This window comes from Chiloscyllium plagiosum, chromosome 7, assembly GCF_004010195.1.
Source record: "Chiloscyllium plagiosum isolate BGI_BamShark_2017 chromosome 7, ASM401019v2, whole genome shotgun sequence".
NCBI classification, from domain to species: domain Eukaryota; kingdom Metazoa; phylum Chordata; class Chondrichthyes; order Orectolobiformes; family Hemiscylliidae; genus Chiloscyllium; species Chiloscyllium plagiosum.
The window spans coordinates 53,789,921-53,814,010 of NC_057716.1; the positions used below are offsets into that span (position 1 = coordinate 53,789,921).

General features: G+C 41.1%; 1 protein-coding gene across 12 annotated transcripts in view; it reads left to right on the forward strand.

Annotated features, from left to right (window-relative positions):
• LOC122551601 (formin-like protein 2) overlaps window positions 1-24,090 on the forward strand; it is a 263,974-nt gene that overhangs the window by 197,773 nt on the left and 42,111 nt on the right. For all 12 annotated transcript variants that reach the window (XR_006312144.1, XR_006312146.1, XR_006312145.1 and 9 more), the window contains exons 7-10: window positions 5,290-5,398; window positions 6,721-6,797; window positions 8,123-8,216; window positions 17,245-17,319. Coding sequence is in view for 9 of the 12 variants with exons in the window: in XM_043693754.1 (XP_043549689.1) it covers window positions 5,290-5,398; window positions 6,721-6,797; window positions 8,123-8,216; window positions 17,245-17,319 (355 nt within the window). In the remaining 3 variants the exon portion in view is untranslated. The remainder of the gene's footprint in view (window positions 1-5,289; window positions 5,399-6,720; window positions 6,798-8,122; window positions 8,217-17,244; window positions 17,320-24,090) is intronic.

A 24,090-nucleotide genomic window follows, 5' to 3' on the forward strand; every position in this document is an offset into this window, starting at 1 on the left:
AATGCAGAGTAGCAGAAGGCCATCTTCTGCAGTCTTCCAGAGATAGTCAATATTACTTTGAGGGAAGCTAAACGTATCATACAAATGGCATCTATCTTTGATTTGTGCAGTGGTGTAAAGCATATTTGAGAAACATTAACGCACTTTTTAAAGAAAACTTATGATTGCCAGAAAATTGAGTTTTTAAGTTTACAAACTGTAACATCGAATGGAGCAGTGAAAATCATGAGTGAAGTGAAGTTGTTTTTGTCTGATTCATAACGTAAGCCTTTTCCTGTAATGTTTGAAGTTATTTAGAAAATTAAACCTCTCCAAAGATTCTTCCTAATTTTTATTTAAACATGAAGTGAAAACAGTTCAGAGCCATGTAAAAGTTTTGTCACTTTGCATACAAACTGTGAATGGTGCAAAATCATTTTTTTATTTTGAAGATCATATTTAACTATTTGCTTGTAGCACTTTAATTGATACTTCATATAGTAAGCTTCACTTGAACAGTGTCAATCATTTGATAGTGACGTTTGAGTGAGGTGAACTTAGGTTCAAGTGCCACTCTGAAGGCATGCACATAATTCCAGGGTGCTGCTTGGGTGAGAACTTGTCAAAGATTTCCTTTATCAGACGTGATATTAATCCAAAGCGCCTTCTGCGCACTCAAGTAGCTATGAAACAGTCCTATTTGAAGATGAGCAGGGCAGTTTTCATAGTGTCCAGGATAACATTTATTCTCTAACCAACGATACATGAAATAACAGGTTGTCTGGTCAATCTTATTCTGTTTGTAGGACCTTGCTGTGCATAAATTAACTACCATATTTTGTCATATTATGATTGTGACCATGACCAGAGTTTCAATCTTCAGGGTTGTAAAACTGGACACTATACCACATTGTCATTTCTGCTTCCCAATACCTGTTGATGCAATTTTGCAAATGACAGGGAAGGCCTTGAAGACACTTGCGTCTTGTTAAAGTGCCAACATGTTTCATTTATGTGTTGTTTCCTGGAGAAAATAGACCGTGTGGATTCCTGAGATGTAAATCAGGATGGGTACCTGGTGATTGTAGCTCATTGAATACTTGTCATGAATACCAAGCCATTGCTTCTTCTGACCAACGTCCCCGAATGCTTCAAGGCCACCAGTCACCTTAACCCTTCATCCACACAATTCGACAAACCAGCATCAAGCCCGCTCTCAGACCAAATCTCTCACCACTTCAGCATTTTCACACTTTACTTTGGAACTCAGGGATGCTTATGACTTGTATGCTTCTGCTTGGTTCCTTTGCATACAGGGCCACACATGTACCTATGTAGGATACATCTTACTTTCTCAGCACTCGACAACTTTCTGCTTACTTTGAGGCTGCCAGCCTCCGTCCAGTTCCCAGTGTTTCTTCAATGCACCATTACTGATTCAGCACTGACTTATGGACCTACCAACCTCTGTGTAGCTCACATTGCTTTTAAGTTCTGGGGAAGAAGTAGGCAACTTGTCACAGTGGGGAGCACTGAACAGTCAAGGGGGTGGACATGTCACTTTGCGACACAATACTATGTCAATCACAACTTGCAGCATGTGCCAGCAGTTTATGCTGCAGTCATAATGTACAACTTCCAAGCATATGGCCATGTCTAAAAGTCTTGTGCTTAGTAGGATTAGGGGAGATCACAGTCAAGGGTACCACCATGGTGACTAAAGGGTTCGTCTGATTCCAGTCCAGGGAATGGCCATGGTTAGTCAACTCTTTGTCCTCCCAGAGATCAGGCAACTATGGCCTACAGGCTGGAGAATTGGGCCGTGCTAGTTTGGCAGGTTCAAGTAAAACTATTCTGGGAATTATAGGTAGTCTCTGTGTGCTGTTGAGACAAGAATATGGATGTGGGCTGTCGTCTTTAGGCGTTATCCTCTCAAATCAGGGAATTAGCCCATAGTCTGTTTTGGGCATTTTGTCAGTAATGCTCAAAGCCTTATCAGGGTGCAGTCTATGATGTACTTGGGAGAGTGGCAACCCCAGTCTGGGGCTGAGCTTAACTTTCTGAAGAAATGCTGATAGATAATGGGCAACTGAAGAGGGAGGGTGGGACCTTATAATGAATCAGAGGGGACTGGGAGTTGCAGATATTTGGGTTCACACAAGTCACCGTAATTCTGGCCTACACATGAGTATGCGGGTGAACAGGGACATGGGACTCTGGAGATAAACTGAGGACATTAATAGTTTTGTAGACAATAGGTGCAGGAGTAGGCCATTCTGCCCTTCGAGCCTGCACCACCATTCATTATGATCATGGTTGATCATCCTCAATCAGTATCCTGTTCCTGCCTTATCTCCATAACCCTTGATTCCACTATCCTTGAGAGCTCTATCCAGCTCGTTCTTAAACAAATCCAGAGACTGGGCATCCACTGCCTTCTGGGGCAGAGCACTCCACACAGCCACCACTCTCTGGGTGAAGGAGTTTCTCCTCATCTCTGTCTTAAATGGTCTACCCCGTATTTTTAAGCTGTGTCCTCTGGTTCGGCACTTACCCATCAGTAGAACATGTTTCCTGCCTCCAGAGTGTCCAATCCTTTAATAATCTTATACGTCTCAATCAGATCTCCTCTCAGTCTTCTAAACTCAAGGGTATGCAAGCCCAGTCACTCCAATCTTTCAACATAAGATAGTCCCGCCATTCCAGGAATTGACCTCGTGAACCTACGCTGCACTCCCTCAATAGCCAGAATGTCTTTCCTCAAATTTGGAGACCAGAACTGCACACAATATTCCAGGTGCAGTCTCACCAGGGCCCTGTACAATAGTTTTATAAAAGGATTCAACTGAAAATAGGCCTCCACCGATTTAGTAATACCATCATGTGGCTTCAATTTGACTGTTATTAACAGGTCATACATTATCTAAGAATATGCATTTAAAATTATGGCCCTATGACCAGTACATCATGTTTGCTCCATGCCTCCTCATCATGTCAGCTAACCAACCTGGAGAGTAATGAGAACAAGGTTCTTAAATGTGAGAGCTGATGTTCCCATTTTACAGCCATTTGCATAGGTGGGACTGGAAGCTATCACATTCACACACTAAGCTGTCAGTATGCAAGGGAGACATTTCTTTGGTAGGTGGCCATCACGGTGGCTTACTGGCAGAATTCTAGTTGTAACATAGTGTGAAAACGTTTGTTGTACAACATACATTTGGAAAAATGGTACAAACTCCGAGCTCTCGCATGGAGATTGTTGAGTCCTTGGTGCAACTATGAATGTAGTGCAGAACAAGATGGTGATTACTGCTTCATCAGCAAATTAAACGACAACAGTAACCTCCAACAGCTGCCAACCAGCTTGTAGTGAAGATCCCCAAACGAGACTGATGAGGTCCTGCATCTGCAGGCCTCCCTGTCATTTTCTTCAATTGCCTAAAAGACCGTGTAGACGTCAATTAAGGATATTCTGGGCCACTACCTCTGAACTGTCATCTGATGGTGCAGGACTTGCACTCAGAAGGACTGGGTATTTCAGAAGTGGCGATAGGTAGGTGTGAGATTTACCCCTTCCCACCTGGAGATAAATTAGACCCTTGCGGGCAACTTCAAGGCCTCAACCTGCAATTGCTGATGTTCAAGCAGCAGTAAGAAAGGGAGGGGTAGCATCTCTCAGGCCTTCTGTGCTGAGTCAAGGGCCCAACTGGATCCATCTCCATCATATGCTTCTGATCTCTCTCTCTTCCCCCCCCACCACCCTCACCACCACACCCCAGATCACCTACCCTTGCCATTGAGCCCCTCAATATAATCCCCATCCCACACTCACCTCTCTGGGGGGCTCCATTGATGAATCTAGGTAGTGGAGTGCTTTCATCCTCAGCTACAGGATTTCTTCTTGGTGAAGGCCAACTTAGACCAATGGCTTGAGGCTGCATCAGTAAGTACCTGATTGGCTAGCAAGAGATCTTACTCTGATGTGCACAACATTTGAAGCAATTAATTCTCAGGCTGTGGGTGTCTTGTAAGCACAGCATTTATTGGTTGTCTCTGTTTGCACTTGAATGTAATGGCGAGCTGCCAGGATAAGCCCTGGCAGATGCTCCCACAATGCTATTCTGTAAGAAGCTCCAGGAATTTGACCCAACCTAAGGCAGGGATGACCATATCCATCCATGTCTGGATAGCCGACAGTTTGGAGGGTTTGAAGGAGTTGATGTTCTCGTGTGTGAGCAGTTGTTGTCTTTCTTGATAGTGGAGATCGCATGCACAGAAGAAGCGATTAGGAGTGAATGGTGGCATATCCTGTACAATGATAAATATTGCATGCAACTCTGGTCTCCCTCTTATCAGAAAGATTTTGTGAAACTAGAAAGGGTTCAGAAAAGATTTACAAGGAGGTTGCCAGGGTTGGAGGATTTGAGCTATAGGGAGAGGCTGAATAGGCTGGGGCTGTTTTCCTTGGAGGGTCAGAGGCTGAGGGGTGACCTTATAGAAGTTTACAAAATCATGAGGGGCATGGATAGGATAAATAGACAAGGTCTGGAGTGGGGGAGTCCAGAACTAGAGGGCATAGGTTTATGGTCAGAAGGGAAGAATTTAAAAGGGACCCATGGGGCAACTTATTCACTCAGGGTGGTGCTTATATGGAATGAGCTGCCAGAAGAGGTGATGGAGGCTGGTGCAATTGCAACATTTAAAAGGCATCTAGATGGGTATATGAATAGGAAAGGTTTAGTGAGGTATGGGCCAAGTACTGGCAAATGGGACTAGATTAAGTTAGATATCTGGTCGGCATGAACAAGTTGGACTGAAGGATCTGTTTCCGTGCTGTACATCTCTATGACTCAGTGCAGCTCATTCACTAGTTGCTAATAGAAATCATATATATAGAAGAACAATGGCTTTCTCAATGCTTGTTTAATGGTTTGTTTTTTTCAAGTAGGAAAGCCCTTAAGCCAGAATTGCTAATTTTTTCTACTTTGTTTAATTTTGTATTTTCGAGTATATTCTAGCAAACATATACTGTTCTCATAATTGTAGTCATATACGGTGGCACTAGGAAGTACAATGTTGGTTATTTTGCCTTAAAGTACCTCCAAGCCTGAACTATTTGCTGAGGGCTATAATATGATGGTGTCCAGTTTCTTACTGTCTGAATCCTGAAGCTATAATGTTGTGGAGAAACATTTCAATCCTTGTTGATTTAGTTGATGCTCATATGTTGTACCTATATAATAGGATTTTTTTTTGTTTTATTCACAATTTCAATGTTTTAAGTATCTTTGCATTATCCACTTTTAGATTCAACACTTTACCAAGCAGAAGGACGCTGAAGAATTCTAGATTAGTGAGCAAGAAAGATGATGTTCATGTCTGCATCATGTGCTTGCGTGCAATCATGAACTATCAGGTACACTACAAGTTTTTGTTGTTTTAATACTTTACTACTTTGTCCTGTCCACTTACAATGAATGCAGAGAAGATTTAAATAAACAATTGTGCCTATTTGCCATAAGCCTTGTACTTCTACTGAACAAAATAGAGGCTTGATTTCATTTATCATTATGTCTGCATTCTCATAAAACTAAATGTAGTTGCCTTTAATATATATAAAACTATGTAAAACAGGGCACCAAAATAAACTTTAGACCTGAATGTCACATTAGAATCTGTTGTTTCCAGCCTCAGACTTGAAATCTTCTGTCTTCAACCGATTTCATTGTTGTTAATCATGTCAGTTTTTTTGTAAACCTGTAGGCCTGAGGACTCAGTGACAACCTTAGGAAATTGCTGGTTTTGGTTTTGAGCTGTGCTGGACCCCACTGGACCCCACATTGCCTCAGTCCAGTTTGTAACTCTGAGTAAATTGATTTTGATGTTACCATGATTGCTTCAAATACTCGGGCAGTGCAGATTGATTTTCCTCTGCAGGTCACCTCTGAAGATCTGGGGTGGTGTCGTGGTGACAAAAGTCTGCAATCAGATATTTGGGCATAGGGTGTAGCTACCATCTAGGCCAATCTAAAGAATCTTGAGAATGATATTTGTTGGTTTTGGGCTGATTTGGCCACTGTGCTCCTGGACGTTTTCCATCTTTCCAAAAGTGTTCAAAATATCAGGAAATCAAAAACAGTGTGTCATAATCTTTCTGGAGGAAATATCTTGAAGTACTTACAATGTTCGATTGTCTTTCTGTGGAAACTAATCTTTCTGTCATTATGTCTTTAAGAAAGTCCAACATGTTTATTCAATAATTCATATGCAACAAATATGCGAGGAGGATTTATAATCCGAAACTTTATCCATGATCAACCTTTTCTTGCCTTGGAGAACAATCAAATTTTCATACATACTTTCAATCAGATACACAATCAGAATCCACTGATTAAGTTGAGACTATACATTTTGTACAACTTGTTAGTTATAATTTCCAAATGGCTACCAGACTTGGAGACTTGCAGCAAAAAGCAACATGTTTTCTGAAAATCAGACTCCCGATAACACAACTTTACTTCTATTTACAATGAGATGGAATGCATTTCCTTTCTTTAATGGCTCACTATACCAAGCTCATGAGGTATTGGATATTGAAGTAGTTTCTCTGCAAGTGTTAATCTAGCATTTTCTGGACAATACCTTTTGAGGCATTATAAATTATACTGACTATTGAATAAGATGTTCACAATGGTGGTCTTTCATTCACACACAGTGATGTTGTCCCTTTCATTGCAGTATGGCTTTAACATGGTCATGTCACATCCACATGCTGTTAATGAAATTGCTCTGAGTCTGAACAATAAGAATCCTAGGTAAGATATCCTTCTCACTTGAAAACACATTGTGACTTAACACTATTTCAGAAAAATGTATATGGTACTACATAGATTGAATAGTTACTTTTTAGAATTTTATGTATCATTGAGAAGAATTGGATATTTATTATCTTATTCATTGGATGAAAATAGGTGCTATAAATGGGCACTGTGTTAATAATACAGCATTTGTTTGAAAACCCAATTCTAGCATACAATTCTTATCGGACTTGCTGATTGCAGTAATTTTACCTTTCCTGAAGGTGGTAAAATAAACACTTACAAATTTAGTACTCAAATACTAATTGGATGCAATTTTCGTGGAGCAATGTATGTGGGCTTCACAAAACCACTGCCATTAAGGTCTGGAGGGGCTAGTTGATGGATAGTGGAAATTTCGGGATGGCTCAGAAACTGTGAGCGAGAGTGTGTATAGATACTTAGATGTTGCACTGGAGATCCCAATGTCTGAGTTCCTATACTCACTCTCTGTCCCTCTCTTTGATCTGCACAGCTTCATGACTTACTTCATTACTCCTGCAGACACAGGGTGAACCACGAGCTAGATGTCCCTAACTAAACAATTCCTTTTTCTTAGTGCTTTTTAGCAGCTATCCAGTTAAGGTAAAATCACACAGCATTCGCTATTTCAATCTGTAGTCCTCAGGGAATTCTTGAATGAATTTTAATGTGTGTGTGGCTGAAACCTTGCAAAATACCCTACAATGTCTATTCTTTAGAATGTTTTAAAAGTCCCTTACAATCCTCCAGCAACAAGTGAACATTAAATGATGGTATATCTTTTAAGTATCTTATAATCTTCAGAAATTAATTGTATACTCTCAATTAGCTCATCACTTTTAGGAAAGGATATTATATCAAATATTATCCACCAAAATGCCTTGTAGATTAATAACTTTAAGTGGCAGCCAGCCCTTTAATAATACTGTGGGCACCCATTTTAACAAGACGTCACCACTTCAAAGATCCCGTCAGGACCCCCATGAAGATCTTTTTAGTGTCTGAAAATGTGTCAAAAATTGCCACCAATGCATCTTATCGCTCGATAAGTTATCATGTGTTTATATGTATCACTTTTTTAATGGGGTATGTTGAATGTTAATATTAGATGTTTCTTTTTGAAGAAAAGAGGCTGAACTGCAATTTTTACAGAATTCAATTAAACAATTCCAATCATAAGCACCATTGTCACTCAACACAGGAAGCATTTATCTGTGAGCTCCTCAGTACAAAAGAAGTGGTGTAACCAGAGCCTTATTTATCCTGGTCCTGTTAATGATTTTTGTTTGTTGCTATTGTAGGACAAAGGCTCTTGTCTTGGAACTTCTAGCAGCTGTTTGTCTTGTCAGAGGAGGACATGAAATAATCTTATTAGCATTTGATAATTTCAAAGAGGTAAGATACATTTTCCTTGGAGAAAGGCAACATGGAGTATGATTTCAATTTTTTTTAAAACAAGATTCATCTTGCTTTACACTGTGAAGATTTTTTCCATCATTTCTTAGTCTAGTATGTTTGAAGTGTAAATGTCATACCTAGATTTATAAATTTGCCAGTTTATTCTAAAGTAAGAGTTAGCAGACTCCAAGGTCAGCTTCTGACCACAGGCCATCGTGAGGACTGCTTTTTTCACCTCTGTAACATTGCATGATGTTGTCCCTGCCTCAGCCCATCTGTAGTTGAAATCCTCATTTGTACTTTTGTTACATCTAGTCAAAACCAATAATCCAGCTTCTGTAAACATAATGCCATCCAATACTCTGCTCCCTATGTCATTAGTTCCATCAAGACCTATTCCAGCCCTGAACCTTTTCATGTTTCTACTTATTCTTGTTTTTAAAATGCCCCTTTAAATCTATTTCTTTGACCAAGCATTTTGTTGGTGACCCTGATATCTCAGAAGATGGTCCAGTGTTTAATTTTGCTTTATAATTTATTTGTGAAGTGGTTTGGGTCTATCTCTTGAGTACTAAAAAGAAAAGCATCTGAAATGGAACAGATTTGTTACCTAAACTATACCAGCGACAAATAACTATTTTTAAGAAAATGACACAACTACCTTAAGAAAGAAAATCATTCACTGAATATGAAAGTACCTGGTATGATCGGTTTGCCTAGATATTTGTTGACTGAATGTTTGCAAAGGAGGCCATTTCTCAAGAGCTTATTATTTATAAATTATTCTCTCAACTCTGATGAGTGCTGCATAGACACTCCCCTCAGCAGCAGAGGTTGCATTCTCAGAAGGTCTTGGGTTTCTGCCCAGACTGCTCACTTAAATAATGACTCTCATTTCTCTCGATTTAAAAAAAAAAGTAGCAAGTTGACTCTTGGCTAAAAATGCAGAGAGAAATAAATATATTAGGACTTTCCCACCTTGAGCCTAGAATTTTGTGATTGGCTCAGGTTGAAACTGCGCAGGAAGAAACATGCACCAAAACCCTTGAAGATGTCAACTGTTTACATTTCTTTCTCAAGTTAGCCTTTTGTTTACTTCTAACAAAAGGCACTTTGTTGGTTTACAAATGCACCACTTCTTAAACTGCTTTGATACTCAATACATTTTCTTCTTATGACAATAGTATGAAAATAAAAGGGTGTTACTAGCTCATGGATCCTTCATTTTGGATGTTAACCATGTGAGTCAGGAGCTGAACATGACCTAAAGAGGCCATAATTGATCAGTCAACATTTACCTACAGTTTATGTTCCTAAATTGTAAGTTCATTTAGTGCAGTTTTTCAAGTTTTATATGTAGCAAAGCACTAGGTTAGATATGCAAAATAACAGAACAACTATGCTTTCACAAGGTGCTGATCCACATTTTCTGAGCCCAGCATATATTATTAGTACTACTGTTAGTACCACTGGACTGGCGATGTCTGAAATTAAGAACTATAGTGGTAGAGAATAATACTACTTTGTTTTTTTATTGAGCAGAAGCTTTTGTCCTGAGGCAGGACCATTTTAAAAAGAATTGCGTATCCTGGACTCAGTTAATGCAGGCACTGCCACATTGATCAGAAGTTTCTAGAATTCTCATTATCTTTTCAAAGGATGACACGGGCATAATTAAAAGAAAAATGGGATCTTAAGGAATAAATAATTGTGGAGGAAATGATGACAAAGAAATTAAGAACATTCATGTCAGTAATAGGACAGAGTGTACTTAAAACTAACAATTGAGGGGGTATGCTACAGGAGTTAGATGAAAGGACAAAGAATATTTGCATTTAACCAGTGGTTCAGTATGTCATGAAACTCTCCATCTTTCGCCAAAGTGATTGCTTATGAACACTGTTTTGTTACATATACTACTTGTTAATAAAGTAGTCCACTTAATAATCTTCATTTCTGTAATGCAGAAATTTTGTCGTGAAGTAAATTAATTTATTTGCGAATATACTATAATTGCACATACTTTCAAAGGCCTTAGCAATATTAAAAATCATACAATAAATTATGACATTAAACTAAACTATGGCTTGTAGTTAAAGTGAGCAATTCAGAGTGGTACAACAATTAATGAAGCCTTTGCACTTTGCTGAATATGAGCTCATCTAACCACTCACTGCTTTGTAAATACATTGGCCTTAATATGTATGGTAAATCTGTACTAAGCCTATATACGATTTAATTCAGCCACCTAGCATCTGTTCATATTAATAGTGCAACATGCTTGATAATGATTGCGACGCTCCAACATATGAAAATTGCTTTTTTTTTATTTACGCTTGGATTTTAATGCAAATTATGCTACATATGGTTTATTTAAGCACATTACACAGTGTTCAATTCGTTTTATAAAGAACAAAGCAACTCAGTTTCTTTCAATACTGTGGAGAAAGTGAGGACTGCAGATGCTGGAGATCAGAGCTGAAAATGTGTTGCTGGAAAAGCGCAGCAGGTCAGGCAGCATCCAAGGAACAGGAGAATCGACATTTCGGGCATAAGCACTCCACTTACAGTTATAGTCAATATTTACAGTGTCCATGAGATGTCAAATATATAGCCCAAAGAGTTTCTGTCAGGTTCACTGTGGAGGAAGAATGCTAAGACAGCGATCTTTTCCTCTGTACCTTTGCAACAGCTAATATGTCATCCTGGACCTTGTAATGCGTCAGCTCGCAACATTGAGTTGTGAATGACTCTTTGCACTGGAAATCACCTTTTGTTGGTTGATGTTTATATAATTCGTGTGTATCCTTGGAATAGTTGTACAGCACAGAGTCTTTATTTGTGTCACTTTAAAAACTTGAAGCTGCATCTTTTTGCCAGGCCTACTTTGCAAAAGCACATTCTAGAAAGAGATGGACATATGCAGCAACACTGAGCACCTCTGCACCACCATCGCCCACCTCAAGGGCAGCATGTGGACGGTTAGAATCCCAGCAGGAAAGATCTGGCAGGGAGGGTTCTACTCACTGCCAACCAACCTACATGCTTGCTTGAAAGCTCTGGTCATGAGACATTCAGTCAGTTGGTTTGACAGTCTTCCCAGGAAGCAATTCTACAGGCCCAGCACCTCCTTTTTCACAGGGCCTCCAAGGATGTTGTGTGGATCATTAGCTCGTGGATATGTCGTCAAAGGTGTTTTTTTTTACAGAAATTCCTCCTTGCGGGCTGGTTTTGGGGCATTGTCCAATTTAATGAAACTTGACCAGATACATCCCTCATAACACCCAGGGACAGGTGGAACATTTGCACAGTGTGACTGTTGGTGTTTGTGTTCTAAGGGTCTACTCGCAATCTGATGTAGCCACACACAAAAGTGGCCAGGATGAGGGTTACGTTAGATACGATGTTTCTGCTATATTTAGAAATTTGTACATCATGTTTGTGCAGATATTGTCCATTTTTGATCTCCAGAGAAAGCAGGAGATTAGGCTTGTGGGATCGCCATAGCACAGGAGTGGGATATGGTCAGACCTGCGGCACGTACTGCAACATCGACTGTCTCAATGACCCAGATAGTTAGTCACAGTGGAAAGGAAGGTTGCTCTTGACTGCCTAGTTTCTATTTTACTATAGTTGCATGCTCCTTCCAGGTTCTGGGGATCTGAACAATATTCAAAGTAACATCAGATAGTCTGACCTGAAGGTGCAGGGGTCAAAGGAATATTTGGCCAGCCAAAAACTTGGTTCTCAAGGCCAATTTGAACTTGTCGCAAATGTTCAGCGCAGTGCACTGACAGTGGCAACTTTGACCTGAGTGTTTCCAGTGCCTGGGATTATCACAATTCTAACTGCCTTCTTCCGTATAGACTTGACATAAGGATCAAAATAACACACAAACAGGGCGGGGTGCAAGTTCAAACCTGATTCCAGATTTGAATGTAAAGCTTTCTGATTTCCAACTTTCGATTGAAATTGCCTTACTGATATTTGAATGGAGCATTGGGTCCAATCCACAAAATGTTTTTTGGTGAGCTCATCCACCATGTACATGTATGATATTCTGTCAAAGACCATGTCCTGGTCCAAGCTCGTGAGACAGGTGAGCACCCACCATCATGCACATTACTGATTGGTATTCCCACATAATGTAAAGTTATCAGAGAGCTTCCAGCTGGGTACGCTGCAGGGCCGAGTAGAATGGATCACCAAATCAAGAGCAGTCTTGACTTAATTAGCAATGAGCTTGGACAGAATTTAGTGGTCTGCTTTAAACAGTGAAATGGACTACCAGTTTCTGATTTCCCTTCTGCTTGGGGAGGAGAATGATTTGCCTTACCTCATGGATTCTGACAAGTTGCCAGTCAAAATCCTGCTCTCATTCACTTCCTGCTGTGTCTGGTTAAATTCTGGCCTACAGAATTGAGTGCAATTTAGTCACTAAGCTGTTACTTCTGAGGGTTTTACACTTTTCCGTGGACTTGATGGTCAACTCATCAAGAGTTAGTGCTTTATTGAGAATCTCCTGCATAATAACAACAAAGACAGAGGAAGGGTCATGCGGTAGTGCTGTCTGTCCAGTTGACATGGTATAACTTAGCATGAGCAGATTTGCTGATTCTCAGTACATCAGACTGTGAGCTTTCTCCTTGAGGTTGCTGATCACTGAGCTCTCTGTCGGTATCTTTGGTCGAAGAAATGTGAGCACATTTCCTCCTGCACCACAAAGTGGAGTCTGGACCAGAAGGTGGTCTTGGAGCTTTGGAAAGAGTCACGTTGGACTTGATTTCATTTTCTCTCTATCTTTCGCTCTCTCACCTATCTCTCACCATCTCTCCCCTTTTGCTCTATTCTTCTAACCAAAATGCATAATCTCAAATTTTCCTACATTATATTTCAGTTGCTGCTACTTTGCCTACTCTCCTCACCTGTCCAAATCTTTCTGCAGCATCCCCGCTTCCTCAACACTACCTGACCCTCCATCTATCTTTGTGTCATTTGCCATCTCAGCAACAATGCCCTCAGTTCCTTCATCAAGATCATTAATGTATAAGGTGAATTGTTGAAGTCTCAGCATGGACCCGTTGAACTCCAATAATCACCAGCTCCCATTCTGTATCTCTACTCTCTGCCTTCTGCACCTAACACCATGGGTTTAGCTTATTGAGCAGCCTCCTGTGCAGCATCTTGTCAAAGACCTTCTGGAATTCCAAATACGTCTCATCCAATGGATCTCCTTTGTCAAACTTGCTTGTTCCTCAAAGAATTCTAACAAATGTGTCATGCATGATCTTCTTTGATGAAGCTGTACTGACTCAGACCTGTTTTACTGTACACTTGCAAGTACTCAGCAATCTCATCCTTAATAACACCATAAAATCTTAGCAATGACAGAGGTCGGGCTGACCGGCCTATGATTTCCATTCTTTTACCTCCCTTCCTTCTTTCTTAAACAGGGGTGTTATATGAGCTATTTTCCAGTTTCCTGGGACCACCCCTGACACCACTGAACCCTAAAGTATCATTATTAATGCCTCCCCAGTCTCCTTAGCTATCCCCTTCAGAATCCTGGGGTGTGGACCATCAGATTTGTCCACCTACAGACCTTTCAGCTTCCCCAGCGTCTTCTCCTTAGTGGTTAAAAATCACACAACACCAGGTTATAGTCCAACAGGTTTAATTGGAAGCTCTAGCTTTCGGAGCGCTGCTCCTTCATCAGGAGGTTGTGGAGGACTCAGTTGTAAGACACCCATAGGGAGGGCCTCAACCAGGACCTTGGGTTCATGTCACACGACAGGTGACCACCATTGCACTATACGCACACACAGACGCTCCTATACACACGCACACAGACACTCCTCTATATATACACTCTCGCGCTCTCTCTCTCTCGCGCGCGCTATCGCTCTCTCCCAGACACACATCCTACAGAGACACACACTCCCACACTCCCACATGCATCCCCTCACAGACTTAGACACTCTACACTCACATACACACACATATACACTCTCTCTCTCACTCTCTCAACCCCCCATCCCAGAGAGATGCGCACACATATACGTTCGTGGGGTCAATTTGTACTTGCAGAGTTACAGTGTACTTTGCTCAAAAACTGCATGGATTCATGTACGACTCTGTTAACTCACTTTTTAGATTAAAATCCATCTAAACATTATGGCACAGACAGAGAACACAGGGGGCTAACATCTTCAACTTATTATCTGGCTAAAACTAATTGTTACAGTTAACCTGAGAATGTAACTTTACATTAAAAAAAGGTTTTGTGATTTACATATGAAAGAAGTGAAACTATCATGGTATTCGAACAGATGAAAGACTCAACAGACAACCAAGGTATTTTCCAATGTATAATTTCAGTTACATCACACTCTAAACTTTTGCTATAAATTTTGTGCCTTAAAATTGTGTTCTCCACAACCACCTGATGAAGGGGCAGCGCTCCGAAAGCTAGTGCTTCCAATTAACCCTGTTGGACTCTAACCTGGTGTTGTATGATTCTTAACTTTGTACACCCCAGTCCAACACTGGCATCTCCAAATCATGACTCCTTAGTGGTGGTCACTACACTCAACATCTGCTCCCGACTCTCTCAAAGTCCTGGTATTATGCTGATGTCTTCGCTGTGAAAACGGATACAAAGTACCTATTCAGTTCCTCCATCATTTCTTTGTTCCCACTACTACTTCTCCAGCCTCATTTTCCAGCAGTCCAGTGTGCAGCCTTCCCTCTCTCTTACCTTTTAGATATCTAAACAACTTTTTGCAGTTGTCTTTTATATTACTGTCAAAAAGTGTGGCGCTGGAAAAGCACAGCAGGTCAGGCAGCATCTGAGGAACGGGAGAGTCGACGTTTCAGGCATATGCTCTTCATCAGTAATTGCCTCACTTCTACTTCTTTTATATTACTAGCTAGTATATTCTCATATTTCATCTTCTCCTATCTTATTGCTGACTTAGTTGTCGTCTTTAGCTGGTATTTAAAAGGCTTCGTAATCCTCTGGCTTCTCATTAATCTCCACCACATTGTATGTTTTTGTTTTGCTTTTTTTCTGTCCTTGACTTCCCTTGTTAGCCTTGATTCAGAGATTCCGGTGTTGGACTGGGGTGTACAAAGTTTAAAATCACACAACACCTGATGAAGGGGCGTCGCTCCGAAAGCTAGTGTGCTTCCAATTAAACCTGTTGGACTATAACCTGGTGTTGTGTGATTTTTAACTTGTTAGCCTTGGTTGCCTTATCCTCCCCTCAGTATGTTTCTGCTTTCTTGGGATGAATTTCTGTTGTATCTCCCGAATTATCCCCAGCAATTGATGCCATTGCTGTTTCACCACCTTCCCTGCTGGGCTCCCCTTCCAATCAGTTCCTGTCAGCCCTTCCCTCATGTCTTTGTGGTTACCTTTACTTGATTGTAATGCCATCAGATTGAAGCTTTCCTCTTCTCAAACTGCAGGGTGAATTGTATTACTGGCGAGTCAGTGTCCCCAGGGGTTCCTTCACTTTCAGCTCTCAAATCTGCCTTGTTACAGATCACCAAATCCAGAATTGCCTGCTCCCTCGTGGGCTCTACCACAAGCTGTCTTGTAGACATTTCACAAATTCCTTTTCTTGGGATCTGTTAGCAGCCTGATTTTCTCAGTCCACTTGCATTTTGAAGTCCTTCATGAATATTGTAATAGTACCTTTCTCTCTTGCCTTTCTATTTCCTGATATACCTTCTGCTCCACAGCCTGCCTACTGCTAGCCGGCCGGTTCATAACTCCCACCAGGGCCACTTTTCTTCAATGTTTCCTCAACTGTACCCATGCAGGCTTCACAGCTTTGGACCCTGTATCACTTATTTCTATCAATTTAATTTTGTTTCATTTCTTATGAACACCCCTCTGCTCATCCACCTTTCAATGACATGTTTCATACCTATTAGTTGTTCTGGACACGTTAATAATCACTCCAGAGCTGTGAATGGTCACCAACACCCCCCACCCCCCCCCCAACAAAACCACACATTCATCTACCTTATTCAGAATACTTTGTGCATTAAGATATGAAGCCTTTAAAGTTTGTTCTAAAATCAAGTTTATGTACACATTTATGGTTCCTTTGTACAATATGACATTCGCACATTCTGTCCTTTTCTTTTATTTTTGGGTAATTATGAACCCATCGCTAACCTGCTATCCGACCTTCTTTACCTTTTTGATTTTCCATGCAACCAACCCCCAACTGTACTGTAATTTATCTTCACTGAGTATTCTCACAAAATGAACCATTGGTTTAGGGACATCTTGCAGTTTATCGGAATATTTTTGAAGGCCTTTCCCTAACCTATTTTTTTTTTTGGCATATATTTTGCTCAGCCGCTCTTAAGCATGGACAGTCATGTGTTAATTTGTCTGGCTTGCCTTAAACTTCTTGGGCCTGAGATCTAAAGACTTGCCTTTCTCTTTTTCTGTGAAACCTCATTATTGTCAACTGGAGAGTGAGAACCTTAAGTCTCCAGTCGCAGACTTACAAACAATATAGGTCTTGGAAGCTTGAATGCAAGCTCTTCCGGTTACCTTGGCAACACGGAACTGGGAGACTTCCACCTTGTGCTCATTCAGAAGCCCTTGCATCTCCTTGCTATGCAAATCACACAGTTTGGATTTTTTTTGGATAAGGCAGAGCTTGGAATTAGAATTCCCAATGAAGAGAACATTTAAGGTTATCTCCCAGGTTTAGAAATAGACGCATAGCTAGATTACATAGCACCAGTGTAGAATCAACTATGTAGATTGTGTGCTGTCTGACTATTTATTTGTTTATTTGAGAGAAATAACTATTATTTCCCAGCTGATCTACCAACACTTAGAGAAAATTATAGTGGGTATCATTGGCTGTATACAGCAATGTTGCTCATTAAAATGGTTCAGAATCTATACATAGAGCACCCCCTAGTGTTTAAATGGAATGTTATTATTGTTTTGAGTTTCTGAATGTTTAATTTTTTTCTCTTTATGTCACCTCAGGTGTGTGGTGAAAAGCACCGTTTTGAAAAGCTAATGGAACATTTCCGAAACGAAGACAATAACATTGACTTCATGGTAAGCAATACATGAACTCAATTAATCTCACACCCTTCATGAGTTCTTTGTTACAATGTATTAGCCCTCCAGATGAATTTCCTGCTGATTTCTACTGTGGATAGACATAATTAAGAAAATGTTGGATTAGTCAATGACTGAGGTAATAGTTATAAACTTAATCTTCAGGCATCTCAACTTTTTTTTGCTTAACAGCGCATATTTTTCTTTTGAATCTATGCAGCATTGCAACTTTTTTTTCTCATTAATGGATATTTTATGTGTGTATCTCACAAGGTTGGTACTTAGTACCCTTCCTGATTCCCCAAAACAATGTGGTGTTGAGCCATGTTCTAGAACGGCTGCTGACCAAGTGGTTAGGTGCAGCCAGAGTGCTTTTAGGGAAGGAGTTTCAGGATTTTGACCAAGTGATTGTGAAAGAGCAACAATATGTTCCAAATCAGCATGGTGTGTGATTTGGGGAGGAACTTAGTAGAGTTCCCATGCGTCTGGTGCCACTGTCATTGTATTGTTTGTGGACCTCATGGGTTTTGTTGGAGAAAGCTTGGCAAGTTGCTGCAGTACATTTTAGAACATGGTACACACTGCTGCCCTCTGTGACTGTGTGGAGGGAATGAATGTTTTGAGGAATGTTTAAGGAATATTTAAGGAATGAATGTGGATGGGGTTTCAATTACTGTGGATTAATGTGGATGGGGCAGCACGATGGCTCAGTGGTTAGCACTGCTACCTCACAGCACAAGGAATTCAATTCCTGCCTCTGGCAACTGTGTGGAGTTTGCACGTTCTCCCCGTGTCTGCATGGGTTTCATGCGGGTGCTCCGGTTTCCTCCCACAGTCCGAAGGTGTGCAGGTTAGGTGAATTGGCTATGCTAAATTGCCCATAGTATTAGGTGCATTACTCATGGGTAAATGTAGGAGAATGGGTTTGGGTGGGTTCCTCTTCGGAGGGTCGTTATGGACTTGTTGGGCTGAAGAGCCTGTTTCCACACTGTAGGGAATCTAATCGAATTAGGTATGCTGTTCTGTCCTCGATGATATTGACTCTTTCTGACTGTTGTTAGACCTGCACTTATCTGGGCAGGTGGAGACTGTTGTATTATGCCTCATAACAGATATCTACTATATCTTTTAAAGGACATGCTCGTGGTGTCCTTGTGTGCTGATATGTGACGTGATGGTAGAAAAATTTCCTCACCATCTTATGGAGTGTTCTTGCAGCAAGACACGCGAAGGGGAAACATGCTTCAGTACAATGAAGTGTTTAACTTGAACCTGGAGGTGCAAGTGCTTGTGGCTGTTGTGGTATGTAGATATCAGGTGCTGAAATAAAAGTTTAGTGAATTCGCTGGTGTCTCACATCTCCTTCGTATATTAAGATATCGAGCATAAGTATCACATCATGATAGTTGAAGGAAAATCAGCCCCCCATGCCATGTCACTGTCAAGAGTATTCCATCATATTCCTGACTTATGTCTTGTAAATTGTCAACCGGCATTGGTGTAACAGGTGTTGGGTTAATTTTTGCAGAATTCCCTCTGACCTGTAGCCACAGTATTTACATGGCTGGCCTAGTTAAGTTTATTGTCAGTGATAACATCCTGGATGTTTACAGTGGTGGATTCAGTGATGGTAATAATATTGAGTGTCAAGGGGAGATAGTTAAGGTATCTCTTGTTGGAGATGATTGTCTGGCACTCATGTATGAATGTTACTTGTTCTTTATCAGTGCAAGCCTGGATGTTGTCCAAGTCTTTCTCCATGTAGATATTGGCTACTTCAGTATCTGAGGAGAGGTGAATTATGCTGAACATTGTACAATTAGCTCCATTTCACACTTTATGATAGAGGGATGGTGATTAATGGAGCAGCTGAAGATGGTTGGGCACTACTCGGAGGAATTCCTGCAAAGATATCCTGAAGCTGAGATGATTCAAGTTGTAGAAGTACAATTGTCTAGCTTTGTGTTACGTCTGGCTCCATTTTGCCTTTAATTTCCACTGACTTCCATTTTACTAGTGCTGCATAATATCATGATTGGGCAAACTGGTATTGAGAGCAGGCCCTCTCACCTCATCTCTTGAATTCAGCTGGTTTTTTTTTATGTTTGAATAAGACTATAATGAGGTCAAAGCTGGTGGCCTTGGTGGAATCCAAAACTGCACATTAATGAGCAGCTTAGAAATCACACGACACCAGGTTATAGTCCAACAGGTTATTCGAAATCGCAGGCTTTTGAAGTACACGTCACCTGATGAAGGGGCAGTGCTCTGTAAGTTTGTGATTTCAAGTAAACCTGTTGGACTATTGCCTGATGTTATGTGATTTCGGATTTTGTCCACCCCAGTCCAATACTGGCACCTTCACGTTCCTGATCATTAATGGTAGATGAATGGAGTGTTATTGAGCTGCATTATACTTTTTTCCTGTTTTTCATGGATGTGGTATACCTGGGCATTTAATACATTATTGAGTTGATGCCAGTTTTGCAGCTGTACTGAAATAACTTAATGAGGGAAGTGGCTTATTCTGAAGCATCAGTATAGCAGTCAAGATATTGTCAGGATCTGTATATTTTGCTATATCCAATGCAATTAGCTAGTGCTTCACCTGCTATAGTGAATGAAATTGTCTGAAGATGGACTCTGTGATGCTAGGACATTAAGAGGAGTCTGCGTTGGATCGCCTGGACATTTCTGGCTGAAGCTTTGGTCTTGTTCTTTCCACTGAAGAACTCACTTCATCATTAAGGATGGGCATGTTTATGAATTGTATTGTTCCTGTACTCCATAATTGGATTTGGCAGGACTGCAGAGATCTGGTCCACTGGTTTACAATCATTGAACTGTTAATGTGTAGAGAATGGTCAGAGTTTGGTGGAGATCAACGAGAATGTTCTGCAGTTGGCTGGAAGAGGAAAAAAAAACTGCTAGTGGATAAAATTACTGAATAATGTGGAGACTATTTATATCTGTAACACAAACCACAGCCACATGCTGCGTTGAAATGAAGAAGGGTGCAATGTGAATAATATTTCTTTGAGAATTTTCTGATAAAACAGTAAAACATAAATTTGTGACACTGGAGTTCATAGAACATTACAGCACAGTACAGGCCCGTCAACCCTCAATGTTGCGCTGACCTGTGGGACCAATCTGAAGTCTACCCATCCTGCACTATTTCATTTTCATCCATATGTTTAACCAATGACGATTTAAATGCCTTTAAAGTTGACGAGTCTACTATTGTTGCAGGCAGTGCATTCCACACCCCTACTACTCTGAGTAAAGAAACTACCTCTGACATCTGTCCTCTATCTATCACACCTCAATTTAAAGCTATGTCTTCTCGTGCTAGCTATCACCATTCAAGGAAAAAGGTCTCACTGTCCATCCGATATAACACTCTGATTGTCTTATATGTCTCAATTAAATCACGTCTCAATTAAATCACCTCTCAAACTTCTTCTCTCTAATGAAAACATCCTCAAGTCCCTTGGCCTTTCTTCAAAAGACCTTCCCTCCATACCAGACAACACCCTTGTAAATTGGTTCTGAACCCTTTCCAACGCTTCCACGTCTTTCCTATAATGCAGTGACCAGAACTATACGCAGTACTCCAAGTGTGGCTGCAGCAGAGTTCCCTACAGCTGCAACATGATCTCTTGGCTCCGAAACTCAATCCCTCTACCAGTAAAAGCTAATGCATTTTATGCCTTCTTAACAACCCTATCAGCCTGGTGGCAACTTTCAACGATCTATGTCCATGGACACCGAGATATCTCTGTTTATCTACACTACCAAGAATCTTACTGTTAGCCCACTACTCTTTATTTCTGTTACTCCTTCCAAAGCGAATCACCTCACACTTTTCTACATTAAACTCCATTTGCCACCTCTCAGCCCAGCTCTGCAGCTTATCTATGTTCCTCTGTAACCTGCAACATCCTTCAGCATTGTCCACCACTCCACTGACCTTAGTGTAATCTGCAAATTTACTAACCCTCATCCAGGTTATTCATAAAAATGACAAACAGCAGTGGGCCCAAAACAGATCCTTGTGGTAGACCACTAATAACTGAACTCCAGGATGAATATTTCCCATCAACCACCACCCTCTGTCTTCTTTCAGCAAGCCAATTTCTGATCCAAACCACTAAATCACCCTATATTGTGCAATAGCCTGACTGAAATCCATATACACCACATCAACTACCCTCATCCACCTGTTTGGTCACCTTCTCAAAGAACAAAGTTTATAAGAGATAGGATTTATAACCATCTAGAAAAGAATAATCTGATCAGGGACAGTCAGCACGGTTTTATGAAGGGTAGGTTGTGCCTAACAAATCTTATTGAGTTTTTTGACAAAGTGACCAAACAGGTAGATGAGAGTAAACCGGTTGATGTGGTGTATATGGATTTCAGCAAGGCGTTCGATAAGGTTCCCCACAGTAGGCTATTATACAAAATGCGGAGGAATGGGATTGTGGGAGACATAGCAGTTTGGATCAGTAATTGGCTTGCTGAAAGAAAACAGAGGGTTGTAGTTGGGCCCTCTGCTGTTCGTCATTTTGATAAATGACCTGGATGAGGGCTTAGAAGGGTGGTTAGTAAATTTGTGGACGACACTAAGGTCGGTGGAGTTGTGGATAGTGACGAAGGATGTAGTAGGTTGCAGAGAGACATAGATAGGATGCAGAGCTGGGCTGAGAGGTGGCAAATGGAGTTTAATGTGGACAAGTGTGAGGTGATACACTTTGGACGGAGTAATCGGAATGCAAAGTACTGGGCTAATGGTAAGGTTCTTGGGAGTGCAGATGAGCAGAGAGATCTCAGTGTCCATGTATACAGATCTCTGAAAGTTGCCACCCAGATTGACAGAGTTGTTAAGAAGGCATACAGTGTTTTGGCCTTTATTAATAGAGGGATTGAGTTCTGGAACCAGGAGGTTACGCTGCAGCTGTACAAAGCTCTGGTACGGCCACACTTGGAGTATTGTGTACAGTTCTGGTCACCACATTATAAGAAGGATGTGGAAGCTTTGGAAAGGGTGCAGAGGAGATTTACTAGGCTGTTGCCTGGTATGGAAGGAATGCCTTACGAGGAAAGATTGGGGGCCTTGAGGCTGTTCTCGTTAGAGAGAAGAAGTTTCAGAGGTGACTTAATAGAGACCTACAAGATAATCAGAGGGTTAGATAGGATGGACAGGGAGAGCTTTTTTTCAAGTATGGGAACGGCAAACATGAGGGGACACAACTCTAAAGTGAAGGGAGCTAGGTATAAGACAGATGTCAGAGGTAGTTTCTTTACTCAGAGTAGTAAGGGTATGGAATGCTTTGCCTGCAACAGTAGTAGATTCGCCAAGTTTAAGTGCATTTAAGTCGTCATTGGACAGACATATGGATGTACATGGAATAGTGTAGGTGGGATGGGCTTCAGATTAGTATGACAGGGTGGTGCAACATCGAGGGCCGAAGGGCCTGTACTGCACTGTAATGTTCTATGTTCTATAACTCTAAGGCTTGTGAGACACTACCTACCCTTCACAAAACCGTGTTGACTATCCCTAATCAACTTATTCCTTTCTAGATGATTATAAATCCTACCTCTTTTAACCTTTTCCTACACTTTATGGGCGGCACGGTGGCACAGTGGTTAGCACTGCTGCCTTACAGCACCAGAGACCCGGGTTCAATTCATGCCTCAGGCGACTGACTGTGTGGAGTTTGCACGTTCTCCCTGTGTCTGCGTGGGTTTCCTCCGGGTGCTCCGGTTTCCTCCCACAGTCCAAAGATGTGCAGGTCAGGTAAATTGGCCATGCTAAATTGCCCGTAGTGTTAGGTAAGGGGTAAATGCAGGGGTATGGGTGGGTTGCGCTTCGGCGGGGCAGTGTGGACTTGTTGGGCCGAAGGGCCTGTTTCCACACTGTAAGTAATCTAATCTGTAAGTAATCTAATCTAATCTAATCTTTACCCACAACCAAAGTAAGGCTGACTGGTCTATAATTGCCAGGGTTGTCCCGACTCCCCTTCTTCAACAAGGAGACAACATTTGCTATCCTCCAGTGTGTTGGCACTATTCCTGTAGACAATGATGATATAAAGATCATAGCCAAAGGCTCAGCAATCTCCTCCCTGGCTTCCCAGAAAATCCGAGGATATATCCCATCCAGCGCAGGGGACGTATCTGTTTTCACACTTTTCAGAATTGCTAACATCTCCTCCTTATGAACCTCAACCCCGTCTAGTCTAGTAGCCTGTATCTCGGTATTCTCCTCAACAACATTCTTTCTCCAGTGTGCATACCGACAAAAATTATTCATTTAGCGCTTATCCTATCTCCTCTGACTCTATGCACAACTTCCCACTACTCTCCTTGATTGGCCCTAATCTTACTCGAGTCATTCTTTTATTCCTGATATACTTATAGAAAGCTTTAGGGTTTTCCTTGATCCTATCTGCCCACGACTTCTCATGTCCCCTCCTGGCTCCTCTTAGTTCTCTCTTTAGGTCTTTCCTGGCTAAGTTGTAACTCTCAAGTGTCCTAACTGAGCCTTCAGGTCTCATCTTGTCAAGAGGAAGAAGGCTTATGTTAAGAGATTCAACATCTTTAGTAAACCACGACTCCCTCGCTCGACCATTTCCTCCCTGCCTGAAGTACATACTTATCAAGGACACGCAGTAGCTGTTCCTTGAATAAGCTCCACAGTACCTTGACATAAAATGCTCTGTAACGCAATTTTCATCATGGCACTATTTTCTTAATTGT